The sequence below is a fragment of the Limulus polyphemus genome, unplaced genomic scaffold (assembly GCF_000517525.1).
Source record: "Limulus polyphemus unplaced genomic scaffold, Limulus_polyphemus-2.1.2 Scaffold445, whole genome shotgun sequence".
NCBI classification, from domain to species: domain Eukaryota; kingdom Metazoa; phylum Arthropoda; class Merostomata; order Xiphosura; family Limulidae; genus Limulus; species Limulus polyphemus.
In genome coordinates this window covers 521,957-546,327 of record NW_013666055.1, presented here as the reverse complement: position 1 = coordinate 546,327, position 24,371 = coordinate 521,957, and the positions used below count along the sequence as shown (strand labels likewise).

General features: G+C 33.0%; 1 protein-coding gene across 1 annotated transcript in view; it reads right to left on the bottom strand.

Annotated features, from left to right (window-relative positions):
• LOC106458328 (collagen alpha-2(IV) chain-like) overlaps positions 1 to 24,371 on the bottom strand; it is a 157,136-nt gene that overhangs the window by 17,422 nt on the left and 115,343 nt on the right. Inside the window, 12 exon segments of the mRNA XM_013917837.2 lie at positions 1,830 to 2,073; positions 5,517 to 5,692; positions 6,264 to 6,542; positions 7,261 to 7,431; positions 10,129 to 10,151; positions 10,154 to 10,289; positions 10,430 to 10,543; positions 10,882 to 10,989; positions 12,540 to 12,722; positions 15,595 to 15,772; positions 17,500 to 17,615; positions 24,170 to 24,260. Of these exon segments, the coding sequence (XP_013773291.2) occupies positions 1,830 to 2,073; positions 5,517 to 5,692; positions 6,264 to 6,542; positions 7,261 to 7,431; positions 10,129 to 10,151; positions 10,154 to 10,289; positions 10,430 to 10,543; positions 10,882 to 10,989; positions 12,540 to 12,722; positions 15,595 to 15,772; positions 17,500 to 17,615; positions 24,170 to 24,260 (1,819 nt within the window).

The window sequence follows — 24,371 nt, the reverse complement described above, 5'->3', positions numbered from 1 at the left end:
TAAGACTAGAGGGAAGGCAACTAGTCATCACCACCTACCACCTACTCTTGGGGTACTCTTTTACCAACACATTATAATGCCCATAATGGCTGAAAGGGTGAGCATGTTTGGTGGGACAGAGATTCGAACCCCCAAACTGCAGATTGCGAGTCAAGCGCCCTAACCACCTGGCCATGCCCGGCCAATTCTGATGAGAATAGCTCATTTTATGTTTGAGAGTGTCAAGACATGATAATGAAGTCTGACCTCTGTTTTACTATACCCTTTTCTATCTGATGTTGATCATGAAGGCTATTTTATTTTCAAGTCAAGTTTATTTCAATTTGTGTTTTCATTTAAGTACAGAATATTTTACTTCTTCACAGCATAGTTTTCCTAATCCTATCCAATCAGTCTTCCTTTATTTTTCTTTGGTATTCAGAACTTCTTTTTTGATATTTTACTTGGACTTCAATAGAGTATCTTGTCTTTTTCAATCCACCTGTAACAAATCACTTTATTTGTCCTTCCACATACTAAATCCTTGAACCTCTAGATTTTGTGGAGATCAAGTAACTGAAGAATTGGTTTATCCAAAAACTCTCTTATATCAGCTGACTGATGCTACATCAAGCTTATATGTTAAGTCAAATTCGATGAGACTAATAATGCTTGGAGACGGCTTGAATGGGTAAAGAAGAAAAACTTTAATATAAGTTTAACATAACAGCAAATGTACACCGTTTTAACAAGGTTTTTTTCATCATCACGTACAAGTAGTTTACACTGATACAGATATATATATATACAATATGGAACAAAAAACCATAGTGTATCTATTATAAACACAGTAATTTTAAACAAAGAATCAAACATAAACAAGCAAAACATCAAGGAATCCATCTTAATTGAACAAAACAATCCTACTCTAAACTAACACCTTGGGGTGCCAAGATATCTCTTCTAAGTCGTGCAACAATATCTGGTCATGTGATCTCTTTGTTGCATGCTGTATATATATCTGTGTCAGTGTAAACTACTTATACCTGATGATGACAAGACCTTGTCAAAACGTTGTACATTTGCTGTTATGTTAAACTTATATTAAAGTTTCTTCATTACCCATTCAAGCCATCTCCGAGCATTACATGTTAAGTCAGTCGAAGGAAATACTCTCAGACCAGTTGACTGATGCTATAAGTTCTTTATAAGAAATTACCTCAAGTACATATCCTTAAACCAGTTGTTGATGATAAATCAGTTTCTTATGTTATTGTAGAGATACCATTGAACTACTTGATTAATTTTATATCTGTTCTTTTTTTATAAGTTAGTACAGAAAGAAATTGTCAATTCAAGTTACTTTTGTTAAGTTTATAAAAAAATGTCCTAAAAGGAGTTGATTTGTGTAAAATTATGTTTCAGTAGTCCAGTGAAATATCTTCAAACCAATTAATTGCTATTTCATTAAGTCTTTGAGTTAGTTTGCCTACAGAAACACAATCAAATTAGTTGTTTACTGCAACATCAGTTAGCATATGGGGATATAGTTCATATACATCAGTTTTTGTTTAGGAGAAGTTAATGCCATGAAATAAGTTGATTAATATTCGATGAGTTATTTAAGTTATGTAATAGCACAATTAGATTTTCTTTAATCATATGAATAATGCTATATCATTTCCATTTTGTTAAGATAGTTTGCCAGCTTTGGATATTAACTTGTAAAAATGAGACGAAATTTTTGGTTTAAAAAAATCTACACTATTTAACTTCATGTATATACTTTCATTCATTTGTTCACCAAGGTACTTATAAATAACTACAAAATGTTTGAACTTTTCACTTACCTGGCAGTCCAGGTATGCCTGGTTCACCTTTATCACCTTTCAAACCTTCAAACCCAGGTAAGCCTGGTCTTCCTGCTGTACCAATGTCTCCCTTAACTCCTGGGAATCCGCTAATCCCTTGTTCCCCAGGTTCACCCTTATCTCCTGGTAGTCCTGGTATGCCATCACTTCCTGGTTCACCAGGTGCTCCATCTAACCCATCTAAGCCAGATGTTCCAGGAGGTCCTGGTTCTCCAGCTTGCCCCTAATGTAACCAAACATAAATGGTATGTTAAAGGACATTTTTCTTTAACACAGTTTCTAACACATATTCTATCATTTAAGTTTCTTTTTGGCTTTATTTCCTATATGGTTTATTTGATTGCAAGCTTACAATAGTTTAGAGAAGTTGAGGTTAAAGTTTCTCAGTAATATGTCATTTTAACACTTCAAGTATCTAATGATTTGTTTTACAATGCTATAGATTTAACTTATAGTTCTTTACTAAGACTACTTTAAGTTAAGGAATAAAACATGATACAAATGATATCTTTTCAGGCTATTTATCTGTACACCACTTAGAAAAAAAGTATGTGACAGTTGAAAAGTCATGTAACTAAGAAACCAAACTAACATAATAAGAAAGTAGTTAGCTTATGCAGGTGGGTGAGTGGGGGTAGTAATGGCTAATAATTAAACAATGGTGCAACAGTTTCAGATTAAGGAATATCATTTATACTGTGACAGAAAAGTTTCAGTAAAAGTTTCATGAAAATTGCAGTGTGATGGTTTAAATTTGAGATATCATTTACCCAGTGATTGAATGTTTTCAGATTTAGAACAATACACAAATTAGTCTTGTCAGAAGACATTAGTATTATGCCTACTATATTTTAAAAAATTACTTTCTATATCTAGTTCCTTAGGGATTTTCAAGAATTAGAAGAATGTATAATAACAGTATTCCAAACACACAATATTTGTGAAATCCATTGCTGATGATATGTTTTGCTCAATTCAGAGCAGCTTAGGCTATTTGAGAATACAACAAATACAGTAATAGTCCAAACACTATTTATATAAGTTATTTCATACAACAACAGTTGTTATGCTGTGTGCCTTTTAAAGGCTGGAAAAAAATTATTACAATCATACTTGACACAAGACATTAGTAGTAGTAGGCTTATTAAATGTTCAAACACTACATTCTTTATTTAGTACCTTAGGGAGTTTCAAGAATCAGAAGAGTGTATAATAACAGTATTTCAACCACATTTCATTTGTCATATCCATTGTTGACGATGCATTATTGTCTTATGATATATATACAAATTGTAGTAAAATGATTTCAGTTTAAGAACAGTATATAAACTATGCTGGAATGGTTTCAGGTTAAAACAATATACAGGCTGTATTGGAATGGTTTCAGGTTAAGAACTGTACATAAAGCATGTTGTAATGGTTTAAATTTAAGAACAGTATTTAAATATTTAAACTGTGCTGGAATTATTTCACTTTAAGAACAGTATACAAACTTTGTGTGATGGAATGGTTTCAGGTTAAAAACAGCATACAGTCTGTGTTTGAATAGTTTCAGTTTCAGATCAATATATACTAATATACTGTGATGGAATGTTTTCAGGTTAAGAACAGTATATAAATTATTCTATAGTAGTACAATGGAATTATAATAGACATTATGCTGGAAAGTTTCTTCATTAAAGACAATGTCTGATACACTTTCATGGATCTTCTTCACATAAAAAAGAACTCATTAATGCCTTCTTCATACATCATGATACCAAATTTGTGATCAAGTCTGAAGAAAATAGAAGCTTTCCATTTCTTTATGCCCTGATAATCAAACAAAACAATCAATAGCCTATCCACATGTAAGTACATTAACCATCTTGAGAACTAAGATCAGCCATGTATGGATTAAATTCTTCAAAAATCAGTCAGTCACAATCCTTATTGATAAATCCAATCAACACAATCAAGAATTAACCCATCTCCACTCAATCAAATCAACATTACATAATAACTCTCCATTTTGGTTACCCTACAACAGTCTACAAAGAAGATACATCATCTCCAACAAAGAAACTTTCTAACTGATTGTTCATTATAAATCTATTTTAACAATTGATCCACCTGTTGATCATGACCTTCAAAAAAAGTTCTATGCTGGAATATTTTCAAGTTAATAATAGTATCTATACTGTTTCAGAATTCAGCCATTAGATAATGAAAACTATAACAGTTTTGGATAAAGGTGAATAACTACATGAAGTTGAAATGGCTTAGAATTAAAAAGTAGTAGTTAAAACAGTAATGGAATGGTTTTGGTAACTAACAATGGTTAAACAGCATTAGTAATGTACTGGATTTAGGTCAAGGCCATGACTAGAGTCTAAAGTCATATGAGGTGAGGGTGTGTGTGTGTGTGTGTGTGTGTGTGTGTGTGCCTAATTCCCCCAGTAACTCCATGATGATCAATCCCCATAGTGAAAAATGGCTTCATTTTTCAGTTATTAGAATCAACCAGTGGTATTGTAAAATAGACTTCTGTTTTGGGTGATAGCATTGATAAACTGTTTGAAACTATGAAATGAATTAACAATATTCTTGGCAACCTTTATTTATTATGAAAAATTACACAAGGAACACCACAAAATGTAATTTGTTTCATGAATTTTGAACTATTCTGATGTATTTTGCAACATCACGTAATAGAAAATCATACTGTCTTTTGTAGTCTTACAGAAAACCTGTGTTGTATAAATTTATATTTGGCAATCTAACCCTTTAATTACTTTCATATGCTGGTAACCTAAAATGTGGTACAAGCTACATTCAGGATGAATATGTAATGATTTATTATTTGTAGTATAAAATTTTACATGTAAACATTTTGGAAAAGTTTCTAAAGAATATTAGTTATTTTATTGAGGAAAAAAAAGACATAATATAAAACACTAATGCTTTGCTCTACAAAATTTCATATGAGGAAATTGCCTGATCTGCTTCAGTGTTAGTTACAGCCCTGCAGGTTTGTAGTAGCAATTGAAATAGTGACAAGTCAGTTTTAGATACGAAAGATTATGAAATGTATTTTATTTAAAATTCATAACATGAGCACATTCATGAAAAAACAAAATTAAAATTTTTTTCTCTCACATTCAATATTTATTTTTGCAAGTTCACAATATCAAAATACTAAACCTAGCTAGAAATGATGACAGATTCATACTCTTTTCCCCTGATTACAACAAATGAAATTTAAAGTTTCTTTGATTTAAGTTCTTTATCACCATCTTCATTAGATGGATTAATGAAAGCTCATATAGCCCAAAACTATTTTTGTCTAATCACAAACAAAATTCATATCAAGTTATGAAATGAGAGCAAACCACAGACATTGAAAGATAGTAATAAAATGATATGATGAAACAGTAAGTAAACAATGAATTAATTGTAAACAATACAGAGACAGTGGTTGGCTGAATTTGAAGTGAAATGATGGTGGAAAAAGTTATTATTTAATTATAAAAAAAATGGTGACAGAATGATATCAATTTAGAAACAATAGTGAAATATTCATTAAATGGTCTTAGGACAGAAACAATAAACAGCAGTAAAATGGTATTAGTGTTTCTAGAATATTAAAAAAATTCAATTAAGTTTAGTATTTTCATTCTCACTCACTCTCTCTCCTTTCATGCCATTAAATCCAGGTAATCCATCAGCACCCTTTTCACCAGGTTGTCCAGGATAGCCAGGAGGACCTTCTAAACCTCTGTCACCTTTAGACCCAGGTGGTCCAGGAAGTCCTCTTCCAGGTATTCCTGCATCACCTTGTTCACCTGGTAGACCATCTAGACCTGTGTGTTTAAAGTTGTGCAATACAGTTCAATTCTTTGTATAAAACAAATTATTTTCCGTTCTTCAAATACTGCTAACTATTTAGAGACAGATATTGCAAGCACATCATGTCCTGTAGCACTGTCAATAACAACTAGGTGGGAACTATTATTTACATTACTACTGTTGACAATTAAAGGTAAGAAATTTTTAAAACAAAATAACCAAATCTATTACTTACCCTGATAATTTGGTATAAAACAAACAAAATGTTGATTCTGATATTAATAGTCTTTATGAATATTATAAAAAACTACAAGAAACATCACCTTAATAACAGAAACTATACAAACTTAATGTTTTGAGAATACTTACAGTATTATTTCACACACACATACATATATAAAAAAAGAGTATTCAAGTGTAAAAAGAGGGAAAATGCCTGTTTTTAAATAACACTTTTCCTGATATTCATCAAATTTTCAGATTTAGTTTTGTATGTCAATTGCCTAAGATAATGTCTAAAATTCCAAATTAAAATAGTTGTAAGTACACATTGAAAAATTCACACTTTAGAGACAAATAATGCACCTGGTAAGCCGGGGTTTCCTGGTGGTCCTTCTACGCCAGGTATTCCTGGTTCACCTTTCTCTCCTTTAGCTGATGCAAAACCTGGTGATCCTTTAAGACCAGGAAGTCCAGGAAATCCTCTCTCTCCTTTCTCTCCATTCAATCCTGGAGGACCTTCTTTGCCAGGTGCACCATCAAATCCTCTATCTCCTTTAGGTCCAGGAATTCCAGGTTGGCCATCTACTCCTGGATTTCCTGGTTGACCAGGGAATCCCACACTTCCTGCATTTCCCTTATCACCTGTGGTTAATGAAATGATAAGTTGTTTAAAAAACCTGAAAATAATTCTAAAAGATAATTCAGATTACTTCTATTGGTTAAAGACTATTGATGAAATGAATTTCAATAATCAAGTAAAACATCATTATATATTTGAATGTTACTTTTAATTAATTTTTAAATAAAAATTGGTGTTTTGGAAACAAATTGCAAATTTTCTAGTTTTATTTAATTTTTCTTAAATAGTGATACTTTAGTACAAAGTGAAATATGATCATTGGGTTCAAGTTATGCTTTTTAATGCTAAAACCTGGAAAGCCAAAAGGCCTGATATTAATTTCAAAAATAACAAATTATTGCAGATGTTTTGCTCTTTTTTATATTTCTCTTAATTTCATCACTATGGATTTCAGATCAGAATGATAAAAAAAAATTGTTTTTCATAATGCAGCATATATGATGAGTTTTGATATTGAAAGAAAGGTCTCTTGGGCGGTGACTTGTGGCATGCACCACTTTTGGCTTACCTCGCCGACCACATTTTAGTGTGATTAAAACCTTTATACCTTTATGAATTTGTTTATGAAAATTAGTTAAAGGTAAATAAAAAGAGTTGTAGAAATCAGATATATATATTTTGGAAAGTAGTTATCTAATTTATTTCAAACTCCTATTTTATTTTTACTTCTTCAAACATTCAAATTTTATTTGTTAAAATATTAAGGAAATGTTGAAGAACCTTTTTGTCCAGGATTTCCATCAAGTCCATCTCTTCCAGGTAATCCAGCCTGCCCAGGTTCTCCATCAATACCAGGAAACCCTGGAAGACCTGGTTCTCCTTTATCTCCCCTTGATCCTCTTGGTCCAGGTGGACCAAGTGGTCCTGGTGGTCCAGGGTATCCTCTTTCACCTATATATGCAGAATACAAGTTTACTACATAAGTTCAATAATTTACCATAAATCTTCAATACTATGATATGTTTTTTAATATAAACATTGCAGCAGGTACTGTTACAACAGGGTGACCCTACGTACCCAAATTTTAGGTCAGCCCCTGGCCAAACAATGTCTCTAAAACTGTTACCAATTCACAAAAATCATCCTAAAATTTATTTTATTATCATTACTTTTATTAAAAACCACCAAATTCTGAGTAATGGTTATCAAAGCTACAAAGTGAACTGCATGCCATGTAACATTTTATGGCTTCTGCTTCTGTTAGACTATGGTGAAGAATGTTGCAGGTGAAGTAAAATGGCACTGTTGAAGAAAAGGAAATGGTTCTTTAATAACCAGCTTCTAAAGATTTTCCTTATTTACAACCAACTGCAAGAGACATCTGTCTTATGTTCAATATGCTATTCCCTATTCCATATTTTCAATTTCCAGTGGAGGTAGGACATCTATAAAAAATCACGAAGGTGTCAGTAAACATGAAGTTGCTATTACAGTCTGTGCTAGTACACATGAAGCTGCTCTAACAGTCTGTGCCACTTCAAGTTCTGTAACTGATTTCTTTTGAAAAGTTGAACCTACACAGAATAAGTATGATCTTGCTGCCCAAGAAGTTATTTTCGCATATCATACTGTCAGACATAATCACAATTTCAGGTCGATGGAATGTATTACTAACTTAAATAAAAAAATTCAGCAACCCCATATTTTCCTGTGCATGGAAAAAGTATGAAACAATAGTTACAAAAGTTTTGGCTACATGGGCAAATGAAAAACTAACTAATGACCTGAAAGATGTTGAATATGCATCAAATCATGGACAGGTAAAACTGCTTCCTGCCTTGGTAAACTATTTCAAGGGTTATGATGGAAGCTTGTCTGTGCAAACACAATTACTGGATTTTGTTAAGCTTAAAAAAGAGTCAGTAAAAGCTACTGCATCAGAGATACTAGAAGTTATCAAGAAGTATTGACTTGAAAATAAGGTTGTGGCATTCTCAGTAGATAATTCAAATGCAAACGTTGGCAGTCTACACAAAGAAGGTAGATAAAATGTGCACACAAGAGTCAAGAATTCTTAAAAAGAAATGTGAATAACCTTGGATACCCTGCTCATATTGTGCACAACTGTGCCCAAATTGCAGTAGACAAAATTTCAGTAGACGTTGAGAGTATTCTAATCAAGATCTTTGGATATTTTTCATATCTATACTGTTTGCATTGAAAGACTGAAAAGCTTTTGTGAGTATACTGTGCAAGAATATCAAAATATTGTTACGTCTCCATTTGTTAATTAATTTTCCGTAACTTCGTTCCGACAAAACTTTAGCGACACAAGTCCTTTCTTAATAAAACTGGTTTATTCTTTCTGAATATAACTTTGCGATACACTTAATTTCAACAGTCGCGCTAAAACAAACGTTATAACTCACGTCTCATGTGGCCAACAATATTTTATCCGCATACATTCAATTACTCATCACACAGTCGTCCCGTCACGTTGTGAACGTCTTATATATACAAGACTAACACATATCTAGTAAATGCTAGGGCATTCTTGAAGGAACAGGATATTTCTAGAAAGAGGTGGTGTGATACTAGTAACTTGACCTTGCTGATGCAACAATATACTGAGATATAGTATTGTCAAATGGCTATTGATGTCACCAACTTTAAAGAAAATGCTAGAATTTTATGAGCCATTGAAATAATTTTTTGTGTTAGAAGTGTCCAGTAGTTCTCTGCAAAATATTTGAGCACCCAAGTGCTAAACTGTGGCTCACATTTATTCAGGCAAACTTGACCCGTTTTCATGACACAATCAAATCACTAGAAGGAGAGGATCATTATGCAGTAGGGTCTGCTGACATTTTAAACAGTCTGGAAAAGAAACTGGCTACAAGTTGTGAAAAACACTTTATGCCTGTTTTAGTGAAAAAAATTGCTTAAAGTCCTAGAAGTAGGGTTTGTGACATGCCAGTCCTACCTTAACGTGGCAGTGAAATTACTGCAGAAGATATGCCCTAATTTCACAATTGATGAAGATGCACTGTTTGATGCAATAATATTTCTAAATGAGTTTTTAAACAGGTAAGCTGTGTGAATGGAATGCTAAAACTTCAACAATCACTATATGTGACAGTTGGGATGCAACAATCAGGCATTTCAGAGAATCCTTAGTACCACATGTAAACTTAAAAAACTGGCTGAGCTTATCCTTTGCCTCCATGGCAGTAGTGCTCCAGTGGAGAGGGTCTTTTCTATTTTCTGTCATGAATGACCTTTGGACAGCAGAAAAATCTAGATAAAAGATTGAAACTGTCAAAGCCCTTCTCATTGTCGAAACAGAATTCACTCTACCCTGTCTTAAAGTCTTCAACAAACTGACCAAGAATATGGGAATTCTGAAACAGATACATTCATCAGAGAAATACAGTCAATAATTGGAGCATTTTTATGCCATCAACATCAGGAATTCTGCTGGTGAGTATAATTTTTTTTTGTGTTGCCACAAATATGGTCACCTTAAGTTACAAATGTAAAGAATGAAATGATCAAAAGTTATATTAAGGTCAACTTCTTTAATTCATGTGTTTAACTTTACAAAAATATAACCATACCATAAAGACATATGAACTTGAACATTCAAACCTTTTATTCCATCTTGGCCAGGTTCTCCACGAGGCCCAGTAAACCTGGCTGTCCCTCTCTGGCTGGCTCTCCTTTATCTCCTCGAAGTCCATCAAGTCCATTTAGTCCTGGTGGTCCAGGTTCACCTTTGGCACCAGGAACTCCTGGCAACCCTTGATCACCTGCAATAAGTGACCATAGGAAATCCAAACTATAATTATGGTTAAAATAAAAACACATTATAACAGAACTTTTTAATAAACTTTTAAGTGTAAGTTTAAGTGAACAAATTGTAATAAACATCAATATAAAAAAAAATTACCTTTTGGACCTGGAGATCCAGGATAACCTCTATCTCCTTTTGGACCAAGAGGCCCTTGGATACCAGGCTGACCAGGTGGTCCAATTCCAGGAAGACCTTTATCTCCTTTTGGTCCTAAAGAAAATGAAATAAAGTAGCATGTTTATAATATATCTTTATTAAACTGTATTTTCTAAACTGCTCTTCCTTCTATAATACTTTTTATCCACCATTTAATGACTTAAAAACAACATAAATTTTATATATTGAGCCCTAAGGTACAAACATTGTCACTAAGGTACACTTGATAAATGAATACTTTAACTTATTGTTTTATCATTAAGATAGAAAAAATAATTAATCTTTGTGGTAATAAAAGATTTTGACAGTATATAAAAAAACAAGGGAGTAGTTCAAATGTATATCAAAGTATTATGTTTGGTTGTTTTCAATAACAGTTTTACTCAACTAACCATCTAAACCAGGTGCTCCTGGGAATCCAGCCTGACCAAGTGGCCCTGGATCTCCTGGGAAACCTATTGGCCCTTGGTCTCCTTTCTCTCCACGTGGTCCAGTTAGTCCTAAAAATACACCATAAAAAATTTTAAATATGAATTTACTTATAGAATAAATATAAAGAGTTAAAGCACAATTAAAAAACAGATAAATAACAAAAAAACAACTAAACATAATTATGTTTCTAAGTGAAAAAACTATTAGGTCATCAAGAAATTAATGTCGCATTTTAGAACACATTAACCATTCCCCAAAAACTTACATCACGTATAATAGTTAAAATAACCACCTAAATGTCACCTTAGTGTAGCCTATATAATGTGTAAAGTTTAGTGTATTCTAATCCCTTATAGTGATGGTACACGATGAGACACATATATGGCATGTAATGCTGTTTGAATGCAAGAAGGGAAACAACACCTCTGTAGCTACAAAGAAGTTTATGGAAATGTTTTGAATGTTCGTAAGTGCCAACGATGGTTCAGCAAATTGTTTTCATGTGACTTTAGCCTTAAAAACTGTGATGGCTGAGGCCAAAATGTTGGAATTGATATTGATGCTCTGAAGATGCTTGTTGAGTCTAACCCAAAGCAACACACTCGTGAAATGGCACTGAAATTGCATGTCTCTCAAGAACAATACATAAACATCTAAGGAATATGGGAAAACTCCATAAAGAGGTGTTTGTTTGCCTCACGACCTCTCCGATGATCATTGTTTCCAATGTTATTTTGTCTCTTTTGGCGTGCAATGCGTTTGAACCACTTTTGGACAGAATTGGCACCATTGAGGAAAAATGGATTATCTAAGTGAATATTAAACTCCAAAAACAATGGCTCAGTCCTAGACAAAACCACTTCCGACCCAAAAACCTGAATTCCATCTGCAGAAAATGATGCTTTGCATTTGGTGGGACATCAAGGGAGTAAATCATTTCAAACTCCTCAATCCACATTGAACTGTCAATGCAGAGATCTATAGTCAACAGTGGGAATGTTTAAATCAAGCCCTTCATCAGAAATGCCCTCCACTCGTCAATCGGAAAGGTGTTTTTCTTCTCCACAACAATGCATATCCACATGTGGTACGTTTGGCGCAACACAAGATTATCGAATTGGGTTGGGAAGTCCCCCACCACCACCATATTTTCCAGATATGGCACCATCAGATTACCATCTTTTCCATTTGCTACAACACCATCTTAATAAGAAAACGTTTGCAAATGTGGAAGGTGTTAAAGAGGAGGACATTGACATGTTTTTTGCTTCATAGCCAAGTGATTTCTTTAATCAGGGCATTAACAACCTGATTGTAAGACTGAAAAGCATTATCGATAAAAAGAAGACTATTTCATTTAATAAATGTTTTGTTTTGATATGTAAACTGTTCGGGTTTTTTCATCTAAAAAAAGCGACATTAATTTCTTGACGACCTAATAACTTCACGTTTGGTTTTCTATAAAATTAATAAAGTCAGGAAGTCTCAAATAGGAAAATGCTCACCTTCAAGAAATCTAGTAAATCATTGTGTGTGTATGTGTCAAGTAATGTGTAGTAGACACATGTATATCCAAATACCGATTTTACAGAAAATACATTTAACCCAGGTAATTTACCTCTAGGACCTGGTGCTCCAGGGAGTCCATCTTTTCCAGGTAAACCTTCTAAACCAGGAATACCATCTAATCCAGGTCGTCCTCGTGGACCAATATCACCTTTTTCTCCATCTATTCCAGGCTCCCCTTCTTGTCCACGAAGTCCAGGCAAGTAAATGAGATTTTCAGGTGCTGGTAACTTCCCTATGAGGATAAGCACCATATTTCAGATTCAAGAATGCAAAAGCAGTTAATCCTAAAACTTCTGACACTAAGTAAAATAATATTAATATCCTGTTCACAATAAAGGTCGTACCAAATAATGCTAGTGTGGTGACAGATTGCCTATGTGAAAGTAAGACAAACAAAGTAATATGGATTGGAAATGAATCTCTAAGCTGTATGAGAACTCACTTTGTTATAAAATTTAGCCTTAAAACCAACTTTTGATGTTTCTAGTATAAGTATTTATAGTGAAGTTAGGAAAATTGTATGATTAATAAGTGAGGTTTATTAATGTTTTTATTAATATTTGAATCCAAAGAGAATGATACTTTAAAACAGTAGCTTTGGATGTTGTAGACGTGTTAGTCACTGAGATGATACCAGTTAGTAACAGGACTTCTTGTTTAATTACAAACTGTAATGATATGCACTGTGTGAGATGAATTGATAATGTATCTAATCGTATCATTATACCTACATCAGTTATCACAGTTGCCAAAGGGTAGTAACTTACATTTTGCTTGATGTACAAAATCTCTTCATAGTGAAGGTAAACTATTAATTTTTAAACAGTTTTTTCTGTTTTCTCCCACCCTAAGTTACTGCTTAAGTGTTTAGTATTCAATTTGTATATTCCAAATAAGTATCATAATGACAACAATGTCATGTACTTTTTTTTATTACACTCTTATTTGTCCAAAACAATGTCATCATCATCTGATTGGCTTCAATTGGTGTAACTTTTAATAGTTCTGAGTAAGAAAAAACAGCCTTCTCCTCTTCACACATTTTTCCATTGTTAAATCCTTTTGTTTCCTTCGTTTTAAATCTTCATTTAATCTTTTTTTTGTTTATTAATATTCTACATGAATAATTGTGACTCCTTCTTACTTTGAATTGTCTTTCTTTTTATGCTTAATGAACTAGTTTTGAAACTGAAATAACTGATGTTAAATGTTATGATATAAATTACTTCTTGTTGAAGACTGAATGCTAAAGTCTATTTCATAAAATGAGTAAACTGATTCCATTTAACATGCATAACTGATCTTAAACTGAAATAATAAATACTTAAATTCAAAATTTAAAATTTTTTTCTGCATATACTAATTTCTCTTTACTCTTAATATCTTATAAGAGTTTGGCTTGTTGCAATGGGTTGAAGGTGGGATGCCACATTAAAGATGAGAAATAATATTTACTAAATGTCTAGATTGAGGCTACTAAAGCAAGACAGTATTTTTCTAACAACAGAATAAAATCATAACCACATGATTTTTCAGGAAGAATAAAGTTTTATTGTAGAATACACTGCACTGTGCAGTATTAACAAACTGTACAAAGAAAAAGGGCTATGAAAATAATTTACACAAAATGGTGGGTAAAGAGTACTTTATGGTATGGTATACAGCTGTTATCTGAATGGATTTATATAGAGATGTTATTAAGTATTTGTAATAAATAGTGTAATGATTCCCATGTACATTAACATGAGCCTCAACTAGCTCAGCACAATAAAGAGACTTTGTGTATTCTCGGGGACTGTTTACTAAAACATTATACACAACATAAGACAGTTTTCAAAGTCTGGACAAATTACATACATGTGCTATGTCGTGAAAAAAGTGTTTTATAATTTTACATTAAACATTAATACAGAGAACTTATTATTACTACTAATAATACCTATAGGCACTTGTAGAGTACATGTTATAATCTGTACAGTGTTACACAAACACTTGCCATTTTTAAGTATATATATATGTTAAAGTTCAGTATACATGGATGGCACATGTTTACATTACTTTATATATCTACGTAAAAAACAAATCAACAATATTAATATTATACAGGATTGAGCTCAATGTGAATCATTGTCATATGCGAGAGTATGTTACAGATTAGCATTACTTCTGAAGGACAGTAAGTATGATGCAGCTACTACTCTGTTTAAGTATTACTGTGTTATTTTGATTTTATGAAATTTTGTGGGAAGTTTGCTAAAGATTAGAGAAAGGTTTTGTATCAGTATCATATGAAGTTTCATATAGAATGCAAGCATAATTTTAAAATGGACCTAGTGTACTATTCACAGGTAAAATTATAAACTGACAGGAGCTTCAAAGAAAGTGTTTGCATATTACAGAAGAATGAAATTAACATGAATAGCAAAAGAAAGATTTGAATACAAATGTAAAACAAAGAAACAAAATATTTATTCTACTTCATACACATAATAAGCTGGGGTCTTACTATATTGTTTCAAAGTTCATCTTGACCTCTTACAGTGGAAGGAATACAACTTTACCTTCTAAACGACAGCAGGATTACGATCATACCACAGACTAAAGCCCTATTGCAGTATCTCATGATCTTAGATTACATATGCCAATGATCACTCATACTATACAGTGATGGTCATAAGAAAGTTTACAAAACACATAAAAACAGTGCAGATAGCTCACACAACTGTGTGGAAGCCTGCAATCTACTTGTGTCACGACACAAGGATATCAGGTGATCACACCACTGTAACATGAAACCTTGTCTAAAGTTATTATGATTTGAAGGTTAGTGAATATAATGTTTTATTTGCTTCCTCTAGATGGCCGTGTTAATGAATTCAAAAACAGCTAAGCATGTACAAGCTCTTTCAGATGGCCCCTGTGGTAAGTAACCTAGGCTTAAGGAGACGATTTCAGCAGATTCATAACTACTATACCTTGTTCAATAGGACTTTGACTAAATGAAGCAAAGTTACTTAAAATGTTTTGAAAAATAAACCTGAAAAAATTCAAGTTATGGAAGAGAAAAATTTGGCAGTTTTCAACTGCCACACTAGTTACAATACCTGGTTCACCCTTATGCCCTCTTTCACCCTTACGTCCAGATTTTCCAGGTTCCCCACTATCACCTTTTTCTCCAGGTAGTCCTGGTCTTCCAATGCCAGGTTCGCCTTTCAAACCAGGGGCACCAACTGGACCCTCTGGACCAGGCCTTCCATGAGGTCCAGGATAGCCTGGAGAACCCTAAATTATTAGATAATTAATGAAGAGTGATATAAAAAATATATATAAAAACTAGATGATGTTAAATTAAGTACTTAGTTCATGACTTAAATTTTTATAAATAAATTACTCATACCTACAGGTAAGTACAACATTTATTTTACTTACAGTCCAACATTTTTATTTTACATTTTTTATCAGGGTTTAATGTGCTAATGAAACTTAGCTATAACTGAAAAGAAGATATGGGAGCTGTAACCTTTGATGAAGGTGTAATACAAAAGTAAAATGTCAAATATTATCTGGAAATAAGTGTCATTTATTTATAAATGATTATTTAGATTAGAGATTATTCACTATGCATTCTGAAAAGAGAAAATAATAATGTATTATTGTGATAAGTTCATTCTATTTAAGAATAAAAAAATACTAACCTTCTGTATATGAGAAATATGGTGTTTCTGCAAAACACTTAAATTTTGACATACAGCCTGGAGTAGCAAAATTTTAAAAACTGTTCGTTGTTCAGTAACTTATATTAAAGATAACCAGATGAAAACTTACCACAGAATACTGTTGCGTCAGCGAGGTCACGTGACTAGTGTCACGCCCCCTGCTTTCTGGAAATATCTTGTACCTTCGTGAATTGTCGGGAGATTACTAGATATAGGGTAGTCTGGTATATATAAGAGGGTGACAACGTGAAGGGAATGTTGTAATGTGTGTGTAGGTAATGAGTAATTGAACTGCAGTAGGAGAGAGACGTATTGTTGAAGCCTAGCTTGTGCTACGTGAATTATAGTTTGTGATAGCGCAACTGTTGAAGTTGAGTGTATCGGCAAAGTTATATTCAGAAAGAATAAACCAGTTTTATTAAGTAAGGACTTGTGTCGCTAAAGTTTCGTCGGAACAAAGTTAATTAACAAACAGAGACGTAACAATACTTAAGTCTATAAACCTATCATTCAAGCCAAATAATTTCTGAAAAACCCCATAAAATTTACCAATAATCTGAATGCAAAGAAGTAAATTCCATTAAGATACTTGAAGACCATTCTTAAGTGTAGATCCTTCTTCAGTTCATAAATCAACTTTTAGAAGTACATTATTTATTTGCCTACAAGATTTTTACCAGCAATTTTTTTTTCATCAGTTTGAAATCTATTCCTCGGAGTAATATCTGAATAGGTTTATAAGTATATTCTTAATCATAATTCCTTCATTAATTGACAAACTTACTCCTAAGAGAAATAACTTCACCAGGTCACGTGTCTAACTATAAATCAATTCAATTCTCAGTTTGCAAGTTTTTAGGAGTAACTGATTCCGTAAGCCACAAGTTAAGAACTACTAGTTCATTCCTTAATTTAAAAGTCTATTCCCACTTCTTCAAAGAAGTATATTTATTAGTATACAGGTTTATACATAGAAGTAATTCTTACTGTAGTGCTTATTTAGGAGTATTATTTCTTTTTAAATCCTATCCTGAAAAAGATAAAACATTAGTTCTTTTAACAATGCACTGCCTATTGAATGGTGTCTCCTTCATTAATTCCATAATTAGAAGAAATTCCTAATTTTGTTCATAAGTCCACCACTAGATGTAATTCCAACAATAAAATTAATTAACCCTTTCCTTAGTTAAAAATAATCTATCCCACAAATACATGCTGCTTATATCAGTCAAATTCATAGATGTTTGCAAAAATAAACATATGTAAACTTTGAAAGCTGTTCAGTATACAAACCTTCTGGCCTCTCTCCCCATCAACTCCTGGCTGACCTGGTTGTCCAGGAGGTCCAGGTTGACCATCCAATCCTGGAAATCCTGCTGGGCCGGATGGACCCCGATCACCTTTGTCACCTATGTGCATTGACCAGGGATAGAAAAAACACTGATAATATAAAATCTATTTTTTAGCAAATTTTATAAGAACTTTTAAAAGTAAAAACTCTTTCAAAAATATTTTAAGACATGTTACTTGTCATAAAAGAACTATGTAAGCATATGTTAAGATTTACAGAGAAATAAGTCTATAAATGTTTCACTGGAATAATAATTTTGAACTTTGCAAGTATATATAAATTCCTGAAAATAAATAATTAGCAAATCCAACTCTGTGATGTGATAAAAGTTTTATTCCATTCCGAAGATTCATAAAAATATTATACTACAATATAACATGAATTCAATCAGGAAGACTTCACTATGAAAACCTTTTCTTGTTAAGTTTGAACTCATGCTGTCAACAAAACATGTGACTCAAATTTCTGAATGTCCTTTATGAATCATTTACCCATGATATTCCACTCTCCCACCTTCCATGTGACTTATTAAACGTTCATCAGTGGATCTTACATACAATCTGCTTTCTAACCATAAGGTAGATTCTTTTGCTGATAGCCATGCTGTACAATATTCTAGACCCTCCCCAAAGGCCATACTTATGCTTGTAGCACATGGGTCAACTTTGTTGATGCATTTTCAGTAATGATCATTCCATGTATATCTACCATTATCTTATGATACAATTGATGCATATCACTTGTTGTACTTTGTCTTTGTTTGATGTCATACTTGGGTGGGCCTCATCACTTTCCACGTCTAGAGAGATGATTTTGTTTACTATAGTGCTATAACTAATCCTGAACACTTCTCTGGGATTCAGTGCATGTGTCATGTTAAATGATTTCTTTACTTGAATAATTATTTCTCCCACTTTCTCATGATTTTCGAGTGGGAAAGGTATTTGAAACTACCTCTGTATTTATACACTTCTTGTTCCTTTTTCTCATATTATTGTAACCCATCATTAGTTGTTGTTGTTTTTTGCCCTGCATGCTACAGTTCGGCCTGTCTTGAGATAGTTATTTTACTAAACCGTTATTGGTTATTCTCACTTGATTTTTACTCAGTATTAAAATACCTACTTTGATGTCTCTATTACCTACCACCAGTGTACTGGTCACACTGCTATTGTTTCTACTACCATGCAGCTTTCATGTTCCATCATACCTATCTATCTATATGCACAAACTTCCAACAAAGAATCATGAAAAAGTGAAGATGAAAAATATAATAATCTGCTTCATGTATGTCTTTTGTTTTCACTTGTTTCCTGTCCAGAGGAGCTTACCAACATGAGTTGATTAGGATTCTTGCATCTGGTTTTGGTCATCATTCCTTTCTATAGCCATATATGTAGTGTTTATTTGTTCAATACTCATTATATCTATTCATACTTCTAGTATAGCATTTCCCTGACAAGCCAGTGGTAAGTTTATGGACTCCCAATGCTGAAATACATGGTTCATTTACTTGTGGTGGATGGAATGCAGATAACCTATTACACTGCTTTGTTATCAAACATATACACATATTTTTAGGTTGCCTAGCACTGATATAAGCAAAGTGGGTTTTTATGACTCACCTCCTACTTTTTTTTAGGTTATTCCTCCAAATGGACTTTTGGGAGTAATCTCAAAATATTGTTTACCTATGGACCTTCTGCTTTATCAGATTATTCACTTTGATTTTCTATTTCTTATTCGTGATTTGCCTCATCCAGTTACTATTTGATTTTGGATCTGGAAGTTTCAAATCTTTTCCATGCCAAAGGGACATCAAGGTTGTATTACTTCAGGGATTTTACTCTTATCTCTTTGTGGTGACATAAGCAAATGGTAACAGATATTTCCAGTCTCATTTGTTTTCTGGATGTTCTTCATTCCTATGTGGTACTTATGAGAATTTCATGTCAGTTCCTTCATTAAGGTTTTGGTTGACAACTATCTCTTACATACAAGTACTGATTAATCCATCTTCATTTTCCACAAGATGCAGTGATCTGTCCACTTATATACCTCCCTTTTAGTCTAGATTAGCACTGTATGTGTTCACACCTATAGTTGGTCTCCTACTCATATGCATTATCAACTGTCGTTCTTACATGGATGATTAGAGGACCTTTGCTTGATGATTGCATCATGCTACATTGCCTTCTCAGTTTGCTTCTTCTTTGGGTTGAACTGTTCATAAGTCCAGGTCCCAGTCTGTGCCTACTCAATATCTTGTTCATTTAAGATATTGTGTTTACACTTACTCTCTCTCTTGAACTTTTCACCTATTTCCTTAGGATTTTACCATCTCATGAGTTTCAGTTGTACACCTGCCAATCTCGTTCTCTCTGATTTAGGAATGATGGCTTCTTTTTTCTTCAGTTGTGGCTATCCTATTGTCACACAGTCTTATCTGGGTTTTTCATGTGTATTTTGGAAAGTTGTATTCTTGTTATCCTCCTACAGTATTTTTGTGCTCACAGACATTTCAACTGTGGTGACATATATCAATAGGCTAGATGGTATTCTCATAGCACTTCTTTGCTATGGTTTCTGTGTGTTGTTTCTTGTTTTTATTATGTGGATACATTGACATCATGTTCTTTTCTGAGCTGATACTTTGTGGGTTGTGCCAATAGATTGTTTGTCCTCTGCTTGATAATTTTGTGATAGCTGCATCATATTCTGATGCTTTACTGGTTTCCAGGTCTGGTCTTGCTATGCATTTCAAACAGGTACTTATCTCTGAAATACCTTCCCTCCCATTTAACTACAGCCAAATTGTCATTATGATTGCAACTATCAAACCTTATGGTGGGGAAGCAGAAATTATGTAAAATCCACTGATGCATGCACAATAAGTCACACAGAAGATGGGAGAGTAGAATATCATGGTTAAATGGCATATATTGTATGCAAATATATAAATGACATTCTGAAATTTTGAGTCAATCAACAAGTAAAGGTTCTCAGTATTTCAGAGGTAATACCTGACTGAAATTTATTTTAATTTTAAAAATGTAGAAGTTAATTTCCTACTGAGAATGATATTCTAGGTCCAATGCTGCTCTTGGAACTGTTGGATGTTGTATCACACAAATACTACATATGTTATTCTCAAATAGTATGTATTCCTTATCTACAAAAGTCTTATATTTTTTAAAGTTCTAATGTTGGAGCATTCTAAATCCAGTTGACTATTCATTTGGAGGATACCTTGTTACTATCACATGAAACAGTGATACCTCTGTATTTTGTTCTCCTTTTTTTACGACTGGCTAGCTATAAAGAGAATATGAATTGTACATGCAATTTTGATGCTCCTATTCAGATTTGCTCTGACTCTGGAGAAGTTCAGTTCATCTTTCTTAAGAGAGCCAAAGCTTGCTGTGGAAGTCTAGTCTTTGAATCAACTTATCTCCATTTGGATACTGTTCAATTATTTTCTCCCTTTTTTTAATATTAAAAACCACAAAAACAGCCCATTTTGTAGCTTTGTGCTTGACAACAAACAAATAAACAAACCCTTTTTTAAGTTTCATTTTAACTGCATCCTAATTTGCAAAAGTCTTACCACTAGATAACCAGCTCTCACTGTCATCTCTTATTCAGTTAAAGCATTTCATTTGTATCTCCTCCAGAATTAGATTATACTACCCAGGGCCATAGGTGGAGGATATAACTTACAGAGCAAGAGATATAATAAAGGGAGCTAGCAATGATGCTGGTTTTGTTGTGCACATAGGGGCTAATGATGTAGAGAAAGGTAGGTCAGGGGAACTAATTAATAATTACAAGATGTTGATAAGGATATATAAAGAAAAATGCCATAAGTTAATTGTGTCAGGGATACTGCTGAGAATTAATTGTAGGGATGAAATTATGAGTAGGTCACTAGGGCTAAATGTTAGGCTTAGGTTAATAAGTAAGGATGAGCAGATAGGCTGGATGTACTTGTGGGATCAGTTCAATGGGAGAAGGGAACTTTTTGGGAATGGATTGTTTACATTTGAATAAGGTAGGGTCTGGCCTGTTTGCAAGGGCTATTAACTCAGCTGTAAGGAAAGATTTAAATTAGGACCAGACAGTGGTGAGGGCAAGGATAAACTAAATGACAAAAAAAAAAAAAAGATGTAAAGAAAAGTTTAGCATAGGAAATAATATAGAATTAGATCTAAGGATAGGTTTAGTTGTTACTGTTGTAATGCTAGAAGTACAAGAAATAAAATAGATGACTTTAAGGCATTGGTAGGAATGGAGGATTTTGATATAATGGAAATAACTGAAACATGGTTAAATGTAGATGATTTTAATGACAGAAATTTCTTTGAAATACAGAGGTATTTAATAGGGATGGAGTACTAAAGAGAGGAGAGGAGTGGCTTTATATGTGAAATGTGAGTTACATCAAAGATAATAGCAAGGAAATTGAATCTATTTAAGTTTCTATTAACGGATATAAAGGGAAAAGGCTTTTAGTGGAAATTTGTTACAGACTATCAGATGATATTGATGAAATAAGTGAGAAACTTTACAGTGAAATTAAGATTTCACTTGTTAATGAGATCATAATTTTGGGTGAATTTAATTTCAGGCATATAGACTGGGAAATGCTAGAGTCAAACCATGAGGAAGAAAGGTTTTTGGAAATTGTTCAAGATGGTTTTCTTCACCAATTGGTCTAGGAACCTACTAGAAACAATGCTATTTTAGATTTATTGTTAACTTCTAATATAGAAATTGTTGAGAGGGTGGAAATTGGGGAACATATGGGTACAAATGATTATTTCTCTATTAGGTTTGATGTTTTGCTGCATATAGAGATTGCAAATAATGATATTTTGTTTACAAAATTTCAAAAAAAGCAAATTTTGAAGGGATATGAGAAGAATTATCTGTTGTGAATTGGACAGCTGAATTACTTGGAGACATTGATCAAATGTGGAAAATATTTAAGGATAATTTTTTTGCATATTTAAGACAAACATATTCTCGTATCTAATGGTTATGAGATGGATGGGTTATTAAATTTTGCTTTTTCTTCAGTTTTTTTACTAATGAAGATTTAAGCAGGATTCCTCATCTTGAAAAGTTGATAGAAGAAAACAATGTCAAACAAAATATTGCATTAATTCTGAGCTTGTTAAAAAACTGGAAAGTTAAAGAACAATATGGCTCCTGGCCAAATGATGTTTCCCCAAGGGTTTTGAAGGAGGTTAAGGATTAAATATGTGAGTCATTGAACAAAGTTTAGAATTTTATTGGATAGTCAATATGGTTTCACTAAGGGAAAATCTTGCCTTACTAATTTTTTGACATTCTTTGGAAAGGTTACTGCTTATGTAGATGAGGGTAAGGATTTTCAGAAAGCCTTTGACAAGGTGACACATAAAAGACTTGTAAAAAAAAAATATCTCTATATGTGTGGGGGATAAGTTAGCTAATTAATGTGGGTAATAAATTCATTTTGGGAGATTTTAGATTCAAAATATGGATGTCATATACATTTTTTCTAGCTTTTACAGCTACACAAATATGACTGTCTCTCATTCCTGTGCACACAGCTTTATTGGGGATCTTGATGCTTACAAATCTTATGTTTATTAAGTGTATAAGGTGTTTTGGTTATTATGAAACTTTGTATTCAGTTTTTTTTTCATCAATTCAGTCGCATTAGAATTCAGATTGACTCTGTAATAAAATTTTTTACTAAACCTCTTATTAGTGTAGTTAGTATTCTTACCTGTAAATACCACAGAACCACTTCCTTCATTGTTGATTGTGCTTGCTGTGATGTCTAAAATTATGTATTATTGCCTGACAAGTCAATATTCATTGTAACAAGCTAACATGAGGAGATTAGGTCAATCTTAGATCACATCTTAAGAAACCTTACCAAGATTTTCCACCAAAGTGAACATTACTTTTTAAGACTATTATTATGCAGATTAACCAAGCAAAGTGAGTCAACTGGAGTTACACTTGAAAACTAAAGTGGTATGGTTAAATGGGATTCTTATGATTTCAAAGTGCAGCTGCAAGCTTTTGAGCTTCTGGTTTGGAACCTGCTTAAATTTCAAACCAGTACTTATTTTCTTCCTAAAGGTACAAAAATGTAAATTAAGCTCCCTCACAGTGGCTTTTGGGTCAAAGGGTTCTCTTTCCTAAACATACCCTTTATTTTACAGATGAGGGTATTCTTCAAGACTGGCTTAGCATGTGGTTTTGGAAATAAGTATGTCCAAAATGAGTGTGAGTTTCCTGCTTCCATGGAGAACAATGAAAGAGGCTCCCTTCTTTGAAATGTTTTGTGCTATGGATCTACACTGTTTAACAATCTCCCTATATGGATATCTTTCCTTGGAAATTGGCTATGACATAATCCTCTACTCATAAGTCTAACCTGGTGATATTGCACTATTGAATAATCAGGAATTCATTGTGAACCAAACAAATTCTTAGTACCACAGTTTGTGCCTGTTGTGACATGTTAACTTTCTCTCTACTAAAACTTTGAAATCTATTATGGATTTATTCACTTTGCAATATGAATAGCAGTTAGGTTTTTATAAGTCTTACCTTTTGGTCCAAGGAATACTTCAGGCCGAACAACAGCAGGTTCTCCCTTGTCTCCTTTCGCTCCATCCCTTCCTGGAATACCAGCTTCACCCTACATTAAAATTGAATAATATGTAACAATTGCAAATTCTCATAATGTCTTATATCTCACTTATTTCAGACAATTATTCATATTTTATATATATATATATATATATATATA